This window comes from Micropterus dolomieu, linkage group LG17 (genome assembly GCF_021292245.1).
Source record: "Micropterus dolomieu isolate WLL.071019.BEF.003 ecotype Adirondacks linkage group LG17, ASM2129224v1, whole genome shotgun sequence".
NCBI lineage: Eukaryota > Metazoa > Chordata > Actinopteri > Centrarchiformes > Centrarchidae > Micropterus > Micropterus dolomieu.
Genome location: NC_060166.1, coordinates 9,533,033 through 9,553,283, shown reverse-complemented (window position 1 = coordinate 9,553,283; position 20,251 = coordinate 9,533,033). Strand labels below are relative to the sequence as shown.

Sequence of the window (20,251 nt, the reverse complement as noted above, 5' to 3'; positions counted from 1 at the left end):
AAACAGCCTCTAAGATAAAAGCAAGAAGAGTAAAATTATTTGTAGCTTTATAACCGAAAGTGTCATATTTTAAAACCCTGTGAATGCAAACAAAGATGTTTAGTAAAAGTAATTCACACTGGATAGAGATAAGGTTGAGATGAAGCTTAAAGGAGAAGAGGCTCATGTTATGAGACATGAAGTAACCTCTGTTTGCTCTGAGGACAAATACAGCACCCGAGGGCCAGGACAGTATTTGAAAAAAACAGAAACAGCCTGGGCCACTACAGACTGAAAAGAACCCTGGTGAAGGACAGTCAGAGAGTAGTTTGACCTCAGAGTAAAAAAAGGTGAAGCAGATGAGAGTAAGCCACCAGAAGTTGACAGGAACAAGAAATCAACAGCTTAAACAAAACAAAAGTAGTCTCAGCATCTTGATTCAGTTCATCCAAACAGTAGTGTTAGTATCACTTAGTTCATTCCGAGTGGGTTCTTATTTTAACACCGTGCATGATGGTTATTGGGATGTTACTCAATCTGTTGAAATTGGCTTCATCTTGAAAACATAATAAATATGTCAGAGGACAAGGAAGAGACATTTGTGTCAAGTTGGTCACACATACTGGTTTCCACTTACAGTGGGGGAAATAAGTATTGACCTGTTTCAGGAAGAATCACATCACATGGAGGAAGTAATGACCAGTGTATTGTGATAAGTTAGGCAGATCAGTTAACAACAGTCAGACCACTCTCTAGCGCGTGAAGGTCTGAGCGACTCTCCAAGGATATGCCTCCCCAGACCATCACTTACCCAGCGCCAAACCGGTCATGCTGGATGATGATGCAGGCAGCATAACGTTCACCACGGCGTGTCATATATACTCCGTGTGAACTTGCTCTAATCTGTTAAGAGATCGGGGCGCCAATGGCAGTCCTGCAAATTCTCTTGTTCTCTGGTGAATGCCAATCCAGCTGCACGGTGCTGGGCTGTGAGTACAGATCCCACTAGAGGACGTCAGGCCCTCATGTCACACTCATGGAGTCTGTTTCTCTTGACAGTTTGGTCAGAAACATGCACACCAGTAGCCCGCTGGAGGTCATTTTGTAGGGCTCTAGCAGCACTCCACCTGGTCCTCCTCGCCCAAAGAAGCAGATACCACTCCTTCTGCACATATGGATGTGCCATCCTGGAGGAGCTGGACTACCTGTGCAACCTGGATGGGCTACAGGTACCGCCTCATGCTACCAGTAGTGACACAAGCAAAACACAAAACTAAAGAACAATCAATCAGGAAGGACAAGGAGAGAGCAACTGTCTGGGGACACCACCAGCAAAACCATTCCTTTTTGGGGGTAGTCTTGCTGTTGCCTCTCCAGTGCACCTGTTGTCACTTTCATTTGCACAGAAACAGGTGACAATCATTTATGCTTCCTAACTGGACAACCTGATATCCCTAAAGTTTAATTGACATGTTAGACTGTGATGAGTAAGTGTTCCCTCCCCCTTGTATATTTTTTAGCAGTGTATAAAAAGCATTGCCTCTGACCTACTTCCTCAAGTCTAAAATTAGCCGGATTCTGTCTCCATCTTGTGGCACTTCAACAAACAGTAAATGAAGGGACACCATCACCACAGAGCAGAGGTGAATACTATTTATTTCCATTCCATTAAAACCACTAAATATCAAAGTCATCAGAATAAGACACCTGAGAATTCAGGTAAAAAAACATTCCAGTTATCTGGTATTTTGAGAATGCAGATCAAAATAATACAATGACACAGCTGCTGCAGCTCGAGCCTGTATGAACAGAAACATGATCGGATCAGGCCAGTATGAGTGTGAACAGGCAGAGGCATTAGGACTACTGCACCCTGAAGCCATACAAAACACACACACAAACACACATACACTGGAGAATGTGTTCCAACACAGCCTCCTTCTTCTTATACAGACTTCTAGAAAATGATTAACAGCAGAGTAATTGAACCGGACCACTCTGATTAATCCGTCTGGATAACAGAAATCACATACAGCTTTCATTGATTAATTTTTTAATTAAAAAAAAGAAAACAGCACAAATGATGTAGAGCATTAAATAAATATCCTCTAAAAGAAAAGATTTTTTAAAGGCTGTTGCAAATATACATATAGGTGAGAGTAGGTTGACTATTTACAGTTCCTTATGGGCTGTTTTTTGACCTCGTTGAGAATTGGTGAGGTGAGACAAACCAGATCTTTATTCTGAACAATGACTACGTGTTTTGGACTACAATTTTCTCCTGCTAAGCTGTGGATATGGACCCAGCAGGGGGAGCCATAGAGGTGCAGTAAATGATCCCTCTCAGCTGGTTGGCTGGAGGAGCCTGATTCTTTAAAACACTAGAAGTGTGGGAACCGACCTTTAACAGCTGACCCTGGTGGTTTCTTTATTGAATCAAAATACCAAAGCCATACATTTAATTTACAAAATGTCTAGAGTTAAAACACAGTGAGGAAAAAAATTAACACGATCTGTTAAAATGGCAGATGATACAGCAGAAATGTACAAATCTACAAGTTTGTGTTACCTTCCCCTGTAAGGACCATGGATTTCTGTTAAGTAGAAAAAACATGCAAGTGTAAATGCTGTGTAGTTTTCAAACTTCAGGTCCCAGCTGAAGTGTCCCAGCTCACTGAAAATCAACACACTTCAAATATTTCACAATTATATGATTTCTGCGCACAACTGTTTCTGTAACTTTGACTGTGTATTGTTGTACAAACCTCTCCTCAAACATAAGCCCACAACACCAATATGGAGCTGATATCAATGTTTTCAAAAGAACTGAAGCAAAGCTAAGTGTATACATTCAATAAAACTATCTGGCAAATTTAAGAAGATTTTCAATGGAATGATTACTTTTTCTAGATTTTCTCAATGCAAAGCTGGAAGCACTTTGAAAGGAATAAGCCCACACATGGTAACATACATATCCAATACACAATTCTGCCTTTCATCCAATATATTGTGACCTACAATTGCTAGAGATTCGTTAAAAAGTCGGAAAATGTTGACTTTGTTTAGAAAAACCCTTTTCATCTTTTAAACTATACAAACTGTCCTTTGTAAAAGGTGCACATACGTGATAACATTCAAAGACACAATGTCTAGTAAGAGACTGAAGGAATCCACACTCATTTTCATCTGCACATTAAAGTGACTTCCTCTTCGCCAGAATGAAATAACCGTTGGTGGTGAAACAGTTAAACCAAGAGGAGCTGACGAAGGTGTTAAAAGTGGCCTTTGAGACAAGTGACAGTGTTTGTGCTGCTGTCAGGTGGAGACCTCAGAGCTTCCAGACTTTTGCTTCATTTTTAACAAATTCAAAAAAGGCTAAGCTGAAACTGTTTTGAAAGGGTTTCTAAAGCTTATGAGGCATCAAAGTTCTTTGAATCAAAGCATCAAGTCCTTGAATTCCAATATAAGCAGGAAAGTTACCAGTAGAAACTAACTCAGAAGGAACAAAGGTTTCACCAGACAGCAGTGATTTGCTCGAGTCTATATATTACTTTGTATACTGTGCTATGGGGATGTGTTGTGTATGTGTGCGTTTATGGCTTGCTGGTGGGATTGACTGTAGACCCGGAACTGACAGGGATGACTCCGGTGGCCAGCAGGATGATGATGAGGACTATGATGAGGACCACCACCACGATGACCACGATCAACTTGACGTTCTTCCACCAGTAGGAGCGAGCCACTTTCTGAGACGTCTGCTTGAAGTGCTGAGCCTGAGCAGGGAGGGCAGACAGACGTGGAGAGATATATGACCTGCAGCAAAGATTCCCAGCTGACACTGAACCCGGGATGTAGCGGTTATATGGAATGCAGCTTAGCCATTAGGCTACTAGGACACCCCAGCTATGCAGAAATGGGCGCCCCCATTCTTAATCTTGCCTACTACACTTTGGTTGCTATGATACACAATATCTGTGTAAGTGATGTGCTGCAAGTAGGCTACCTAATTTTACTGAATGTAAAAATGTCACCACTGGCACTTGCGCTGCATGAAGAGAAGGCTGAAACTGGACTCGCTGTACGTGGCTCCATGAGATAATGCGGGGGAGGAAATAACTCAGCGAGGAGGCACATTGTTTAGTTCAAGAGCGGAGATGTGTTCAAGAGATGGCTCGGTGTGGTGTTTGACCCACCCCTCCTGCACTGTGAAGGGACAGTTGGGTAAAAAGTGACAGTGACGAGTGCTGCGTTTTCCCCCAAAGTTGAACATTTTTCAACTCTCGGCGACTGGAAAAAAAAAATACACTCGGCGCCCAGTGCGGAAAAGACACTCAGCTCCACGTCACACTGCTGGCATTTTTACCATATTGTAAAAACGCGGGGCTCCCATTGCAATGAATTGAAAAAAGATGCTGGCCTCAGGAAAACACGCTTTGTTGGACACAGGCCCTAAGACCGGACTGTTCCCCCAACTGCTGAAAACAGGCATTAATGAGCACAACACCAGACTGATTTAACACTTAGACTGCACCAATTTTCATTGGGATTGTCGCATCCAATTGAAAGATTCTATCAACACTTAAAAATGTGACATTTAGTAAATTACACTTTATTTACCATTTAAATTTAACCACCATTCAATAATAGCTACTTTATGTGTGGCTGGGGAGCACAGGTCTCTGCTACTAACTCTCCCTTACATGGTACATAGACCTTAATCACGTGCCACTGATAATCCCTCCTTTGTTCATGTCTGGTACTGTGCATGCAGATTCAGTGGGACAGCTAAATGGAACCGAGCTGTTATTAATGTTATTAGATACAGCTGTGCTTTTACAGCTATGACAAGTCAAAATGTTGGCTGTGAGAAAGACGTTTGTGTGTGTATGTATTGTACAGGTGCTTCAGAAAACGAAGTTACTGTGATAATTCCACGTATAGAAACATATAATTTCCTATATGAAAGCTTTTACAGAAAGTGCTCACTTCATTCCTTATGATGAGCAGTAGGCATTTTTCATGGCAGACATTTTGACATTTCATTGCAGAAAAGCCACAGCTGTACTTAATGGCATTAATAATGACTGTATTCCATTTAACATCGCCAGTTTCAGGGTCCTGGCTTTGTGAATGATGGCTGATTAAAATGGCTTCCTGGGACACGTCAATCAAACAGAGCCATCGTTAATGTTATCAGTTCCGCCTACGCTTTTGCTGCTATGACAAAAATCAAAAAGTCTACTGTGAAGAAGGTCAATGCAGCCTGTGCAGTGAGGTATTTGAACCGCAGAAAAAAGGTTGTGGGGGTAATCACCTAACGAGGTGCAGCTGGAAGGAAGCCTTACTAAAGTGCCCTTATTTCAAAGTTTAGGTCAGAGCAAGAAAAAGGTCACAGCTGGTCAGATTATTTTTGTTCTGTAATGTCTTAAACATGAGAGCCTCTCCTGCTACCAACCTCTTAATTTACACCAAAAGTGTGTTTGTGCACATATGGGAACATCGTCCACATCTCCACCTACTTTCTCACAAAGTTAAAGCATAAACCCGTGTGGTAAGACTGACCCCTGCTTGCAGGTCCTCAGACTTGTCCATGAGGTCATCCAGTCTCTCTCCTCGGGCCAGGATCCGGTCCACATTCTGCGTCATGATGTTTTTAACTCCATCTACTTGTTCCTTCAAGACCTGCACCTTGTCCTGTGGCTTCGGCTCTGCCAGCTCCTGGGATTGGACAGAAGAAGGTCATTTAAGAAAAAGTAAAAAGTACGCATGCCAGCTGCAATCCATACAGACCAAATCCATTAACAAGAACTAAGAGATTAATGCACATAGGCTTTCCACAGAAATTAAGTTTACTTGTTACAAAGAGTGCTTATCAGCCTGAGAAAATAGCTGTATAATGTCTTCTGTGGCTCTTGAGGAGCTTTTAAAATATTGAAAAAATAGCCCTGATGATATCATCTGGCATATCTCAGTTTAGATTACATTATTTAAACAGAAAGCCTGCAGGAGTTTGAAACAAGATATTAAAGCTGTAGTAGGCAACGTTGGAGAAACTAGCAACAGACTGCTAGATAATGAAAGTATCCAAGTGAAAAATCCCACACCCTCCCTTCAGACCTCTTTCCAAAGCCACTCCTCCAAAACAAGTTTTCATGCACAGAGTGTGTAGAGTAGGAATCATTTCATTCAAACAAAATTCTACGACAAAGGCTTTTAATTTCGGTGTCAGACTCGAGAGCATTGGACTTACAGACTACTGTCGCGGCGTGAGGAGAATTTCAACAAATAAAAACAAAAGCGCTTCTGAAAATAAATCACCTGCCCTGGTTTTAAGTTGCGTTGTGGTAAATTGTAGGATCCAGTGTTTGTGGAACTTGACTCATATTTGAGACCAACAGACAGGATATGTTGGGGTCTAATGCTTTGATTTAGATTTTATTTATGTCTCTTTTGAGGAGCCCAACTTTATGGAAGTGCAACACTAAATGTCTGGGGAGCCCCTTTCAAAGCTTAGCATGGCCTGGCCTCTGCTAATATGTTCAACTGAACTTTGAATTCATAATGAACCTGTGCTCAAGATGGCCTAAGCATCTGTTCTGACAGATGATCCTCCCCCCCACACTGTGGCTGGATCATAGACCGTATTAAAAAAAAGGGCTGGATTCATCTGTCACCAGCGCAACTCAATACAGCACCAGAAGTCAACTCATTCACTAACAGGCTTGTATTTTCACACAACAATGATCATGACAACTGGTGGTGGCTTTGAGTCTTTTCAGTCCCTCGGGCTGCTGCACGTGACGGCACGGCCTGCTGGCTGTCAAACGATTGCTTTAACATGAACGCCTGCTACAGCGCATCTGCATTCAACAGAAAGAAAAGCTGTGATCTCACATAATTGGAGGTGTGATTTCAAATGTTATATGCCCTGTCCCATGAGCCCGCACCAGACTGTCAACAAAACGGTCTCTAGGAAACACAGCAGGTTTTGGTGCGTCATCTGCTGTCCAACATCTCTCCTGTTCCCCTCCCCTGCCTTCTTTATTCCTTTCTCCCTTCTTTTCAATGTTGCATTCTTCATTCTTCTACTGCCTTTTCCCTTTCTTTTGGTGCAGTATCTCCCTTCCTCCATTGCTGCCTTCTTTATATTCTTCTCCCCTATCACTCCCGCTTTCTGTACTTCACTCTTTTAATGTTCTGTTGGAGCTGTTGGTTCATCTAATTCACCTCTCAAAACAACACTTGCACTGCAAGACTTACTTCTATATAGCTGCTTTTTTTTATCATGTACAATCTGTCCTGTCACTTTTGCAGTCTTTTCTGTTCCTTATCTTCCCCTTTTTTATCATATGTGTCAGTATTCTGATCAGATGCCTTGCTGTGCATCCTGTTTAACTCTGCTTTTATTTCCCTGCCATATAAAGCAGATTTTTTTTCTCTTTCTCCCTTTCCTGTACTAGTGATAGTATTTCAGTGAGGCCCACTGAATGGCTGATAGCTATCATGTATCAACATTAACAGAAACAGGGAGACAGAAACTTGCCCTGCACAAGGTGTTCATGCCTTCGGCTACATTAAGTATCCTATTCAAACGTTTGAACCGCTGTAAGCCTTGTAGAGCAATTCATCAAAACCGTGTTCCTGTTTCATGCATGAAAAGTGACTTCAGTCTTCAGTTAAACTTGACAACTCAAACAAAAACCTGGCAGATAAGGCACCTTGTAAATATTGAGCTTATACATAAGGATTAAGGATGACACAGATAAGGAAGTGCTCTTTAAAATGAGATAAATCAAATATTTCCTGGTAAAAGCTTTGGCCGCAGCAGTAAATGCAAAGGATTTCATTTGTCTTGTTAGGCCACATGAAATCCTCGCTGTTCATGTCCTAATCTAGTCAAATGGGAAACAACCCTAATCTGTCTTGTGTACGTGACAAGGTCTGAATGCACATCATGCAGACACTAGACAGGCAGCGAGACTTTCTTTTATCAAAGAACCCTAATAAATGATGATGCTAGTAAAAAAACGACACATTTAATGCTGCGGGATAACTGTTTGTTGGTTTAACTTCCCCTCAGCACAGCTAAAAAGCCCAATGTGTTCTGTGAATCTTCACAGAAAAGGAAGGTTAATATTTCAAAACTGGACAAGTCTTTGTTACTAATGACTTTCTGAGAAGATCTGTTAGATAAGAGTTGAAAAACTAATCACATGGCTGTTAGAAGCACAGCAGCGAGCAAACGTGGAAGGAAAGACACATTGAAGATAGGTTTGTACCATCTCTTGCAATTTCAGAAGTTGTCATGAATAACAGTATTAATAAATTTACTCCTTGAAGATCCTGAGAGACTTTCAAGGACCTTGAGCCTTGAAAGTAAGTCAGACATGTTCATTCAAATTTGACAAAGTCAGCAACACAGTTTATAGGATAAAAGGTACAAAGTTTTATTAGATGCCTCTTTTCAATTCAGAGTAACTTACAATAACATGACAAGTTTTAGAACTCCTTCTCTTAGCATAGTTTCGTTAAAACTAAATGTTAGCCCCAGTTTGTGCAAGCTAGCAAGCAGGGAGGTGTTGCGCGGTGGATAATATCTATGTCAAGTTAATAAGACGTGCTTTTGAGAGACAAATGTGGGAAATAAGAAATGTAATGAGCCATACTGGGCCGAGTTTTGTCGCTTATCAGTAGGCAAGGTAAGTTAGCATTAAACTGACACATCCTTCACTGGAGTTTGGCTTCAGGCTCACCAGAGGCAGAGTTGTGGTTTTGAAATGTAATGCGGAAAAACAAACGTTTTGTGTCTGAAATAAAAATCTGAACATGTAAAGCAGAAGATAAAAGTCTTCAGGTGAAGTGTCTGACTTGGGTTAAGTGAAAAAACACAATCTGAACTGCATGAAAAACAGTATTTCTACCATGGACTCATTCTTACATGGTTTCAGCAGCGGGTGCAATTAGGCCATTTTTTAGGATAACGTTACTCTGGGACTTCATTTAATGCGGTTACTTATGAAACACGTTTTCAGACTTGGTACAACAGTTTTAATTCAAATGTAACGTTAACTTCTTATATCCGGAAATACACCTGTGGCATGTCGTATTTCAGGCTAAACATTGTGACGGCGGGGCGGCTTCCTAAACAAAAACACAAGCTTCGACCATTATCACCTAACGTTAACTTACCGGATCAAAGTCCATCTTGTCGGAAACAATGCCCTTTGACCTCGCTGTATTAAAAACCTAAATAAAACCTTCTGAAAGAGTTAAGAGTTTGATGCTCCACCAAAGCGAATACGTTTCTTCCTCTGTATAACTTCCTGGTTGTTATTTTTTTTTTCTCTCCTTCAAACTGAATTCCTTCGCTTCAAGCGTCAAGTGGACCACAATGCAATTTCCTGAATATATTCTTAAAAATAAAACTTCTCGTTACTTTTTCGAGGAATACAAGTTAGCAGTGTAAAGTCAGCGGGTTGGTAATTATACAAAAGCCTCAAAGTTAAAAGTGAAAACTAAATACATTTAAGGACCAGGTTTATATTAAACGTAATCAGCTTTTACTGCTTTCAAACATTTAAAAACTAACGTTACAATGACAAAATACATTTTCACAAATGAGATTGGCCTGGATTTGTATATAGCATGACAACTTTAAGTATACTGTTTATACTTTATACATTATTTTCACTTCATAATAAATGTAATGACCTGACCACTTCGTCAGTCCTGTATTCGCATACCTGTGCCATGACAATAGCTTGCTTTTACTTTGAAGGCTCTTTCCATTCATTTCCTTTATTGTTGAAACAACAACTTGATGTTTCCCTCCCAATTTCTTAGTTTTTGTTGGCTGCCTAATAACTGAATCATTAAAATAAACCAATCAAACAACTTCCCCACATTGTCTATACCTCTCCGCTGAGCAAAGACCTCTGAGGCATGTGCTAGGTGTTGTCACCTTTTGTGTTTATGATCAAACAAAAGGACTAAACAAGGGTTAGCCTATACAGTAAGCACAGACATATGAAGGAAAGTTATGACAAAGCTTTATTTTAAATCCACCAAATCAATGCTATTCTTTCACCCTATAAAAACTTAACAGCAGCATATTGCTTAGCAACAAAACAAAAAAAGTTATGAAATTGGTAACCAGAAGGGTTTTTTTTTTTAAACAGACATTTTAATTGACACCTTTTTTTGGGTTCATCAAGCATTTTCAGGCCCGAATTATCCAGCACAGGAAAGTGACATTAATAGCTCTGGATTGGCTTAAAAAGTTGTACTCTCATTATGTCTTATTGCTGATGTCAGAACATAGCGTGTTGCTGTTACTCAACAGTAACTCAGTATCTCTACATCAGCAGCAATGTTGCATGTCACAGATCCCGTTTAGTTAGATAAAGATGTTTCACTGTAGGAAGGCACACATTAGGAAATGATGGTGGTGAGAATGTGGGATTAGCATTAGTCTAGCTATGAATTTTCTAAATACAATCAATGACAGAAAAATGTATCAGTGCTACAGACTGCAGAACAGTTGGGACTTTGGTGTCATTCTCAGCTGACCGAATGGCTCCTCCCTGCTCTGCACCTCCTTCATAACAAGTGCCTCCCAGCCAGCAGCGGCCAGCCCTGACCAACCGGTTTCAACTCTATATAGGAAGGCGGTGGTGAAGTATAAATGCTGTTCATTACCTGCTGTCATGTGAGACCAGTGCATCAGGCTTTCCTGAATCACCAACAGCTAAATATAATCCAAGCCATTATGTCCATTTTGGAAAACAATTTGCCTGACAGGCAAGTGTGCTATAAAAATACTGTCAATTGTATTCTTGGGAATACGAAAATTGTAGGGGGGAGGGGGGAATTAATAACTGTGTTTTTAAAAAAAGGCTTTTATTTCTCTTGACAATATACAATTTTGTGTGGTGGTTGAGCAGTTAAATATCTACACACAAATAAGCATCAGACAGAATGAAAGGGACTGCAAACCCTTTTAGAAATAAGACACATTTGACTTTTGAACAGTTCCTGATTACATATTGTATTTTCTAGGAAATGAACAAAAACAAAAAGCACAGAGTGTCACGGAGAAACATCAGATAATTTACAAAGTACAAGTAGAGAACAGCACAAAGGAACAGCGACGATTCTACTTAAAACACGCTATCATTCATTTCTCCTCAGTGGCCTTGTCTGATGATGATATCGGACATGTCATCAACCTTCACCAGCTCCAAATTCTGTTAAAAACAAAACATATTTCACATTGCACACTACAAATATAGACATGAATACTTTTTTCAATAGGCAGACATGTCTAAATAAGAACATTCCAGGAACAGACATACTGAAACTCCTGAGTGATAACATGGAAGGTTTATACATATTTAAAATGAAGGTGAAGAGCACTACTATACGCAGCAGAATACATTACAGTAATAGATCAAAAGATTTACCTTTAGACAGAGTAAGGTTAGCAGTTTCCAATTTTTATGCTAAGCTAATCGGCTGCTGACTCACGTAACTCTCAGCAAGAAAGTGAATACACGCATTTCCTACAATAACGAACTATGGGTTTACTTTTTCCAAGACCTTTTATGTATTTATTACTTTCCTCAACTGTTTCAGGACTTCGACAAACAGAACAATACAGTTTCCATTACCCAAATATATGTATGAAAAAAAAAAAAGAAAAAAAAAAAAAAGAGAGAAACAGGAATTTCCTAGTTGCCGAATAAACACCCAGCCAAAATGTTTAACATAAACAACCCTCACCTTTTCATTGGCAAGATGAAGCAGAGCGACAAACGCCAGAGGCACCGATAGGTTCTGAGCCATCGTGTTTGGCAACCTGGGAAAAAAAAAGACACACACAATATTTTTTACATTCCATCAATTATGCTGTTCAAGCCCAGTGCATTTAAGAAAGTTTTTAGCTTTGCTGCCATCCACCCACACAAGTGTTATCGTTCACAGATCACAAACCACAGTAACCCCCCCGGAGTAGAAACCATTATCCAAACAACAGCGATACATATATGTATTTGTGCGAGTGCTATTCAGTCATTATTATTCGTCATTAGTGCTTTGCCATCGCATGCATGGTAGGAGGTCCGTTGGTACCTTTGAAGCAGCGTCTTTGTGGTCTCACTGAAGACCTTCTCCCCACACACCTCTGGATTCTCCAAAGCTGCCACCTCCTGTAGAGAACATCAAGGCATAACTGATAAACAGACGTGTACAACAAAGGACACAGATACACACCGATAGATCTCTGCATTTCTGCTCTACCAACCAAATGTGAGCAATGGCCGAAGACTAGATTCTGGGCCTGTGTCTTTTTTCAAGAGCGTATGCAGGTCGATTCTGTCGCCTACAGCAAATGCTGCACCCAGTTTATTTTCCAGAGGGTTCTGACTTTTTTTTTTTGTGGCTTCTCCGAGCTTCTAGGTGAAAATCTCTGAACTTCTTCAGAAAGGCTCTTTCAAAGGCTCTTTCTCAGGCAACCAATCCTATATTAGACCCATATATTAGCCCTTTCAATACCTAAACCTAAAGAATTTACCATAATATATTAAAAGCAGATACATGGCTATTCAGTCAGTGTGATTTACCTCTGTGGGTTTTTCTGGGCTGTCAGTCAGAAGAGTCCACATGTTGTTCTTGAGTCTCTTCATGTCCATTTTCTTAGCGGTTTTAGCATAGTTGATCTCAATCTTGTTGACCTACAGGAAGCAGCAATAATGTTAGTTCAAGTATGTAAAACTGAAAATCAAATAACTTCTATACAAATATAAAATCAGTCCAATTAAAGATGAGTAGAATCTATCGTGCAAAATGTGCCCACAGCCTTCAGAGTTACTGGCTGTCATTCATATTAAGAGATCATAAAGCAGTTTTAGTTGCAGCCACTATTGTGCAGAAAAAGCCAAGACCGGCGTAGACACAGAGTATGACTAAAATCTTGTGTCTCTCACCCTGTGTGGTTCTGGTACCAGATCATCCTCCCCGTAGGTCGAGATGCCTTCCAGATCTTGTGATGGTGCAGGTATACTGTCACCTGAAGGCTGTGTATCCTCTGAACTGGCAAACCCTTCAACATCGTCATCACTGTCACCACCCTGAGAAGGAGGATGAACAAAGAGATGCAAAGAGGAGGAAAATGTGAGATTTTTGTAATTATTGATCCTCTATCTCTGGTTCCTCAGGACATTAGAAGTCTACAGTACAGTATTTACGTCAGAAGAGGTAGTTCCGCCTGGTGTTCTTGCAATGCTTGTCATATGCCCTAAAGGTCCACCCACTCTCAGTCCCTCAGATGGGGTGTGCCATATCACATTGTTTAAATTTACGATATAGCGACGTATGGGATTTACGTCTTGATTACGTACAGCAGCAACAAACATGGCTAAAGTAAATGATAATTACATTAAGCGTTAGAGAAAAAGAACAGAGGTGCTACATCACTCAAGAGACGCTACATGCACCATCATCTGATAACTAACGGACCATGAGACATGATGAAAAAGGATCGGATTCAACTGAGGTGATGATGACGGATCGATTATCCCATTGTTTGCTTCACAGTAAGTGACCAGAGCAGCATGTTGCACAGTGGGGAAAGAATTGATGACAGACAGAGCCACAGCTCTGCCCTCAGTTTTAGCCTGATTTAACATGCTGTGAATCCACCAGGTACCACATAGAATACAGGGCCATACGGTACCAATCTGATATCAATATTATTTGAAGCTCATATCGTCCTCCCTTCTTAGATAAATAAAGTATGTTAAAATACAGTAAAATCAAATTCAATCAAAAAGGTGGAGTTCAGACCTGAAGACCTGGACAGAAATTGGCTGTGTCGTTTGCGTTGTTGTAGTCGTAGTCTCCAATGCCTTCTCCGAGCTCCCCGGACAGTCTCTTCTGGCCTTCTTGACTCAACTGGAGTAAACAAAACAAAACAATATATATTCTTTTTAATACACAAATTATCAGTATTTAGTTACAGATACTCTGGGTACATTATATGGTGACTGTAGCATCTCTCAATTTTGTCAAATCCAGTATAAAAAGCTAATACCCATGAAAATGATATGCTGTGAGTGCAGTACATTTGTTCTGATGGTTGTGTGGATGTTAATATTTCAGCCAATGTCTGACTCATATGTGATATCAGTGCTGAAGAGCATCTAAGATATTAGAACCGGACCCAAAGATCCAAATATAAACAACTGCTTCCTATATGTGCAGTCATAGTAGACATCTACCCCATAACAGGGTGAAAAGGAACTGTCTCATTTACATTCAATCACAAATCTCCCAAACCAACTCTAATTCCTTAATGGTCTACACAAGTAATGGACCACACAAGCTCCGACTCCATAAACAAAAAGTTTGTCTGTGTTTGTGCGTCTCTACTTTCCACCAGCTCTGTCAGCTGACAGGAGTAGTGGGGGCTCACCGAGCTGGAGGGTTTGAGGCTGAGTTGGGAGAGTGTCTCTGGGGGAAACTGGAAGTCCGCTGGTAGAGTTGTTTTTTTATTGCTGGCACTGAGGGCAGACTTGCTGTTAGTAGTGGCAGCCTGTGAAGGGAAACCAGATAGATTCAGTTAAGATATACATTTAAAGACTTCTTAGGTTTCTACACATTTAAAATCACAAGCTCTTTGACTGGATATAAAGATTTTGGACAGCGTCTCAAATGCCTACAGACAGCAATAAGGTTTTATTTGAGGAGTCTGCTTCCTATTTCAGTGAATTTACAGCTAAAACTCTATCATCTGTATTGTGTGCCAAGGCATCACCCAAGAGGCAGCACTCAGATCAGCAAATGTAGCTGTCCTGACATGTTCATGACGAACAATATTATAACAAATACATAAAATATAATGTATTATATAATAACAATATAAAATTGTTTGGTTGAAAGAAAAATGATGAGAAAAATTTGTAGTATAACTGTTTTTTAAAAGATATTTTTTGTGCATTTTTTGCCTTTATTTGAGGAAAGTGGAAGAGAGAGGTAAGTAGAAGAGAGATAGGGGGCAACACACAGCAAAGGGCAGTAGGCTGGATTCAAAACCATGACGCTGCAGTAAGGTCTCAGCTTCGTACATGGGGTACACGCTCTACAAACTGTGCTATAGCCATGCCCCCTTGGAACTATTTAATGTCATGTGTGCAGCTATGCTTGATCTAGTGGTTAAGTATATCAGTTCAAAAAATAACTATAGAAATAATGATGTCAGCCCACAGAGACAAGTTATTGGCTTTTCACTTATAAATGAAAGTTTAGTCCATTTATGACGTACATCAATGCTATCAGCCTGTTAGCTTAGCATAAAGGCTGAAAACAGGAGGAAAAAACTAGCCTGGCTCTGTCCAACAACAATATCCACCTACTAGCACCTTTAAAGTTGCTGCTCACTAGTTTACCCGTTATATGCATCTTATTTGTTTAATTCATACAAAAACTCGTTAGCTGCTGTTTCACCGTTTCTAGTTTTTGTGCTAAGCTAAACAGACGGCTGTCTCTGGCTATATATTTATTATACACATAGAAGAGTAGTTATCAGTCTCCTCATCTATCTCTAGCCAAGAAAACAAATAAGCATTTTTCTCCATATGAGGAACTACATTTATACCAGATGTCACTCTCCAACAATTAATTGGTTGTGTTTGGAATGAAGCAGTGAGGGGTCCTTACTCTTGTGGTGCGGAAGTAGGTGTCAAAGTTGACGTCATCACTGAAGTCGATTTCAAAGGTCTTCTTGGGCTTCCTTTTACGTGTCTCCTTATCAGGCAAATGGTCCACTATAGGAGATTAAGTACATGAAAACAGAGACAGATAATCGTTACTCTGCACACATTCAGTAAGGGGAGGACAACCATTAAGAAATGACCTTGGCTGTGAAAGCCTTATTTATCTACATAGCCCTTAAAATACAAAACATGCCCAATGTGTGCACATTATGCTACAAGTATCAAAATACATCTGACAATTTAATAACTAGAAACACCCTGGCAAGCTCCTCATAAAGACAGCACAAAGAGAAGAAATGCAGTAGTCTGAAGCTACATTAACTCCCATCACAATAAATAAAGAGCAACAAATATGTTTATTGTTACAATTTTATAGCACTAGATTGACAACATTTATCCAAGCACAAGGATAAATTATAATAATTAACATGTCTTGATTAAGGTCACTTGCTTCTCTCATCTCTACTCTGACACCACAGTTGTCTCTAATTATGTTGTTAAAACCATTAATTCAACTCACACTTGTGCTTTGGCTTGAATTGCCAGTAGCCGGGTCCAGCCCACGTGGCCATGGTCCTGGGGCTGAAGTATGAATACTCCCTGGGCTGAGAGGACAGCTGCAGACACATAGTGGCGATATCTCCCTCTCCGATAGGAATCACATCCCTGTACCACCATCACGAGAAACCATTCAAACCAGCACAGACACATATTAGCCTTTTGTTAAAAGAGGCATAACAGTTGGATTTTGACCCCCTTCAGTGTGTTCTAATGAATTAAATATCCACTCTCCTGGTGATAATAGGCAGTGCAATTACTTTGATGATTACACAGGTAATGCATTTTAACCCTGCAAGCTTAAATAGGAATTAAGAAGACGACGCTCTTTTCCTATATAGAACTTAATAGAGGCTATTCTTTCATCCTAACATAACGTACAACGCATTAAATAGTACTGGAAGAGAAAAGAGAGAAAGTGCAGACACACACAAAGAAGAGAGCCACCTCTGGAAACATTTGCCCCATTTCCATCAGACAAGACAAAAAAACAGAACAGAAGGTCAAACATCACTGTTCCAACTGCCCTACAATCCATTATCTTACCTTCCTTTGCCAGACACAGTGGCCTCACAACCCTCCTTGTGTTCCTTGGATCTCTCCTCACAGTCGCCCAGTCCCTCCTCGTAGTCAGCGTCAAAGTCAGGGCAGTCATCTTCTTCAGGCTCTGGCTCAGGCTCAGCATTCACGTCAAACACATGTTCGCCCTGCTTCATCTTCTCCAAGAGCTGATTCATGGTCTGAAAGAAGATGCTCAGTCAGACAGATGACTGGCGGGGAACTGACAGTCTCTGAAAATAAGACTCGGGCAGACGATTTAGGACCATATGGGTACAAGGTAATGGATCCTAAACTGCAGTCCTAGAGAAGATGCCTGGATGATAAATTGGTTGTCACTGTTGTCTTCATCAGACAGTGGGGCAGTTTCCACAGTTTAACAGAAGATACATGACCTGGTCAGCCATGTTCTTCAAGGCCAGCTTGGTGTGTGAGGGTCCTAACATTGGTGTCCCCAAGAAAATATATTATTAATTAGGCACTTGGGTTGTAGGCCAGGAATCGGGATCCCGGTATTTCCCAAAATATCTGAAGCAAAATCTGCTTCCTTTTCCGTGGAAAAATACCTGTGAATTTTAACTTGTTGTCACTTCTTGAATGCAATAGATCAAACTGAATTTTAAAAGCACCCACTATAGAACCACAGTGCAAAATACTTAAAAAGGTTTGTTAGACTATACATTTTGAATTCAAAACAGCAAGCAGTTTGAATATTACATTTTTACACTCTTAGAGAACTGCTCTGTATTAAAACATTTAGAGTAATTGTGGGTTCTGTTACCACTTAATCTAGGAAATATGAAAGAAGTCTATGAGTTATTTACAATTCACACACTTGGTGGTTTGTTTGTTTCCTGACCTGCTCAGGGTTCCAGCTAGTGAAGGAGAAGTCCTGCAGCGAGGGGCAGATGGAGCTTTTCTCCTGGGAACGCTGCAGTCCGGCTGGCAGAAACACAGCAGAGAAAGATTGGGTTTAGGATTGCTACTGTGGAACAGCTATGGTTCAGACAAAGACAATGAGAGAAAACACATTTCTTGGGCCTGGTAAATGTTTTTTTTACCCATGAACGGAGATGCAGGGACTCCCTGCGGAGGTGGAGGGGAGTAAGAGGGTCTGGATTGCAGGAGGGTCATGTAGGAGGGAAACAGCAGCTCGCAGCGACTGTCCTCACTGAAGAGGACTGACAGGAAGACGCCGGCTGTGCTGCTCTCATCAAAGGATGAGGGCATCCGCTGAAACATGGGGTCCACCTGGGTGGGAGAAGGACAGCTTATCATGTTCACTGTCATATGATAATGGCTCTGAGGTCAAAAGTACTTATTCAATGCTCTGAAACAACCTTCTGAGTAATTTGTCCTTCATTGATGTTTTGGTTATTTGAGCATGAGGATCAGTTGGGCATAAAACATTGATGCAGTTATAATGGAGACCAAAGATAAAAATTCCTTTCGGCAGAAATCTCTCATTGCCTTCCCTAAGATGACAGCTTAGTGCCCCGTGTCTAATAATTGATCTTAATCATCAAGCAGAACTTATCAGTCATCAGTCAGACATTCAGTAGGTAAAGATGATAATGAAGTTTTAATCAGCGATAGAATGATATGGTGTAACTGCAGGGATATTGCCTTTGCTCACACTTAAGTAAGGTGACCTTTGTACATGATTTCCTACAAAACTTACAAAGTACAGGACCTCAGAAGAAGTAGAAAAACGTTGGTAGAAAAATAACTACAGATGCACTCATCTCTCACACCAGATCAGTAGTGGGGCTGATACTAACCTTTCTACTAATTCAAATAAATGAATAAAATGGTAATGAGCACTGGCTGTTAGAGCCCGACACATTTGGCATTTTTAAGACAGATACGATTTCGAAATTTGAGGATTTTATTATCCGACATATCGCCATGCTGATTTATCAGTTTGGCTCTAGTGTGTGTGTGCATAAGTCAGCCAATTAAAGGAGTAAAAGTATCAACAGATCAAAAGTGAGATTGGTGCTGCATCTTAGAAGGAACCTTTTTTCTTGTCAAGCAGGAGAAATAATGCGAGCATATAGCCCTTTTTGACAAAAAGGTTCCAAGACTATGAACCAGAGGAAATAAGCTAAGAAATATCCTTTTGGAGCAGCTTCCTAGTACATGAATCAACAGGGAACATTTTTATTCAAGTGCCACAGATCTAATCGACATGGAAGATAGTAAATACCAAGGTTACGTGAATAACAGCACAACCATTTTCCTTGTAGAACTGGGCAGGTTGTGATTTGAACTTATATTGTTCTTAGGGATGAGAGAGTATACCATAAACTGTACCTTTAAACCAACTAAATAATCTGTATCCATATCTGTACTCAGAGTGGGCAGGGCTTGAATTTAATGCAGGTGGAATCAGAGACGTTTTATAGAAGAGACATGACACTCAATCACATCCTCAATACAACTAACTCTACGGGGAAAGCTTGTAATGGCAAAGATGGTGGCTATCCTGCCTCTCCCGCAAGAAAGCCAAACGTCTGCTTTTAACAGCTAAAGCGGGAAACACATTTCAGCCAATTGTGTGGTTCCACTGACGTAAGGGTCTTTTTTACTTCTATTGCGCATGTGTGGAGATGGTGACGCGTGCGTAGAAGAAGTATAACCAGCCGAGAAAACCGCTTTTTAAACCTTATTTTGGGTCAAAGTTGTCAGACATTTCCAGCAATTTTTATTAGATTTTACTGCCGATTCTATTCGCTTCACATCCCAGGGACCAGTAAAAGTACAGTTCTGGCTCTCCCCCCATTCATTCAGATAGGAACCGAAATAGCTGCCCGGAGGCGTTGCAAGGATGGCGGCTGAATGGCATGATTTGCCTATAAGGACTTTGGTGTGATTAACTTAAAGTTGTTCATTTAAGCCTGAAATTAACCAGAAGTAAAAGAAGAGGTTGAACTATTTACAGAAGAGGCTTGGAATTGAGCTTCAGAGGAATGTTTTTGATAACTTTCTGATTAAAATACATTATCTGCACTGCATACTTGTTTCAGTCAAGTACTGGCTCAACCCTAATTTTTTTTGCATAGATGACGCCGTACCTCACACTTCCTTTCAGACTCGGCGCTATTGATGTTGCTCAGGTTCTGCTCTACTGTCCTCTTAGGAGGCCTCTTTTTCTTCGGCTGCTTGGCAGTCACTTCAGCCCCGTCATCTTTGTCCTCCTCCTCTGTCGGACCATGGTCTGTATATTAAAAATAAATAAATAAAGAGTAGAAAACATAAAAAAAAAAAAAAAAAAAAAACAAACAAAAAAAAAATGACTAATGTGGGTACACTTATTTTACATTCTATAGGACAAAACCTGCTCCCTAGCTCCAGTGTATACAAATGGAAGTTCAACAGCACAT

At 40.5% G+C, this 20,251-nt stretch overlaps 2 protein-coding genes across 2 annotated transcripts in view; both read right to left on the bottom strand.

The window, feature by feature from the left end:
• Window positions 1-1,617: 1,617 nt before the first annotated feature.
• vamp8 (vesicle-associated membrane protein 8 (endobrevin)) lies at window positions 1,618-9,325 on the bottom strand. The gene is made up of 3 exons (XM_046074525.1): window positions 9,169-9,325; window positions 5,542-5,697; window positions 1,618-3,752 (listed from the first exon to the last, which is right to left on the bottom strand). Exons 1-3 carry the CDS (start codon window positions 9,181-9,183, stop codon window positions 3,573-3,575), a joined length of 351 nt encoding a protein of 116 aa, XP_045930481.1. The 5' UTR covers window positions 9,184-9,325; the 3' UTR covers window positions 1,618-3,572.
• A 686-nt stretch (window positions 9,326-10,011) lies between these two features.
• Window positions 10,012-20,251, bottom strand: part of ncaph (non-SMC condensin I complex, subunit H) — a 13,343-nt gene continuing 3,103 nt past the window's right edge. The window contains exons 6-18 of the mRNA XM_046074710.1: window positions 19,943-20,085; window positions 17,927-18,116; window positions 17,725-17,807; window positions 16,854-17,047; window positions 16,270-16,415; window positions 15,694-15,800; window positions 14,450-14,569; window positions 13,822-13,929; window positions 12,963-13,106; window positions 12,600-12,710; window positions 12,109-12,185; window positions 11,761-11,836; window positions 10,012-11,225 (exon numbers count right to left, since the gene is read on the bottom strand). Coding sequence (XP_045930666.1) covers window positions 11,166-11,225; window positions 11,761-11,836; window positions 12,109-12,185; window positions 12,600-12,710; window positions 12,963-13,106; window positions 13,822-13,929; window positions 14,450-14,569; window positions 15,694-15,800; window positions 16,270-16,415; window positions 16,854-17,047; window positions 17,725-17,807; window positions 17,927-18,116; window positions 19,943-20,085 — 1,559 coding nt within the window. The 3' untranslated portion in view covers window positions 10,012-11,165. The remainder of the gene's footprint in view (window positions 11,226-11,760; window positions 11,837-12,108; window positions 12,186-12,599; window positions 12,711-12,962; window positions 13,107-13,821; window positions 13,930-14,449; window positions 14,570-15,693; window positions 15,801-16,269; window positions 16,416-16,853; window positions 17,048-17,724; window positions 17,808-17,926; window positions 18,117-19,942; window positions 20,086-20,251) is intronic.

What these genes read in the sequence shown, in the direction of transcription:
- vamp8 (XM_046074525.1), bottom strand. An exon ending in CTGAGGACCTGCAAGCAGGG is followed by an intron (nt 3,753 to 5,541) that starts GTCAGTCTTACC and finishes CTCCCTGCTCAG; the next exon opens with GCTCAGCACTTCAAGCAGAC.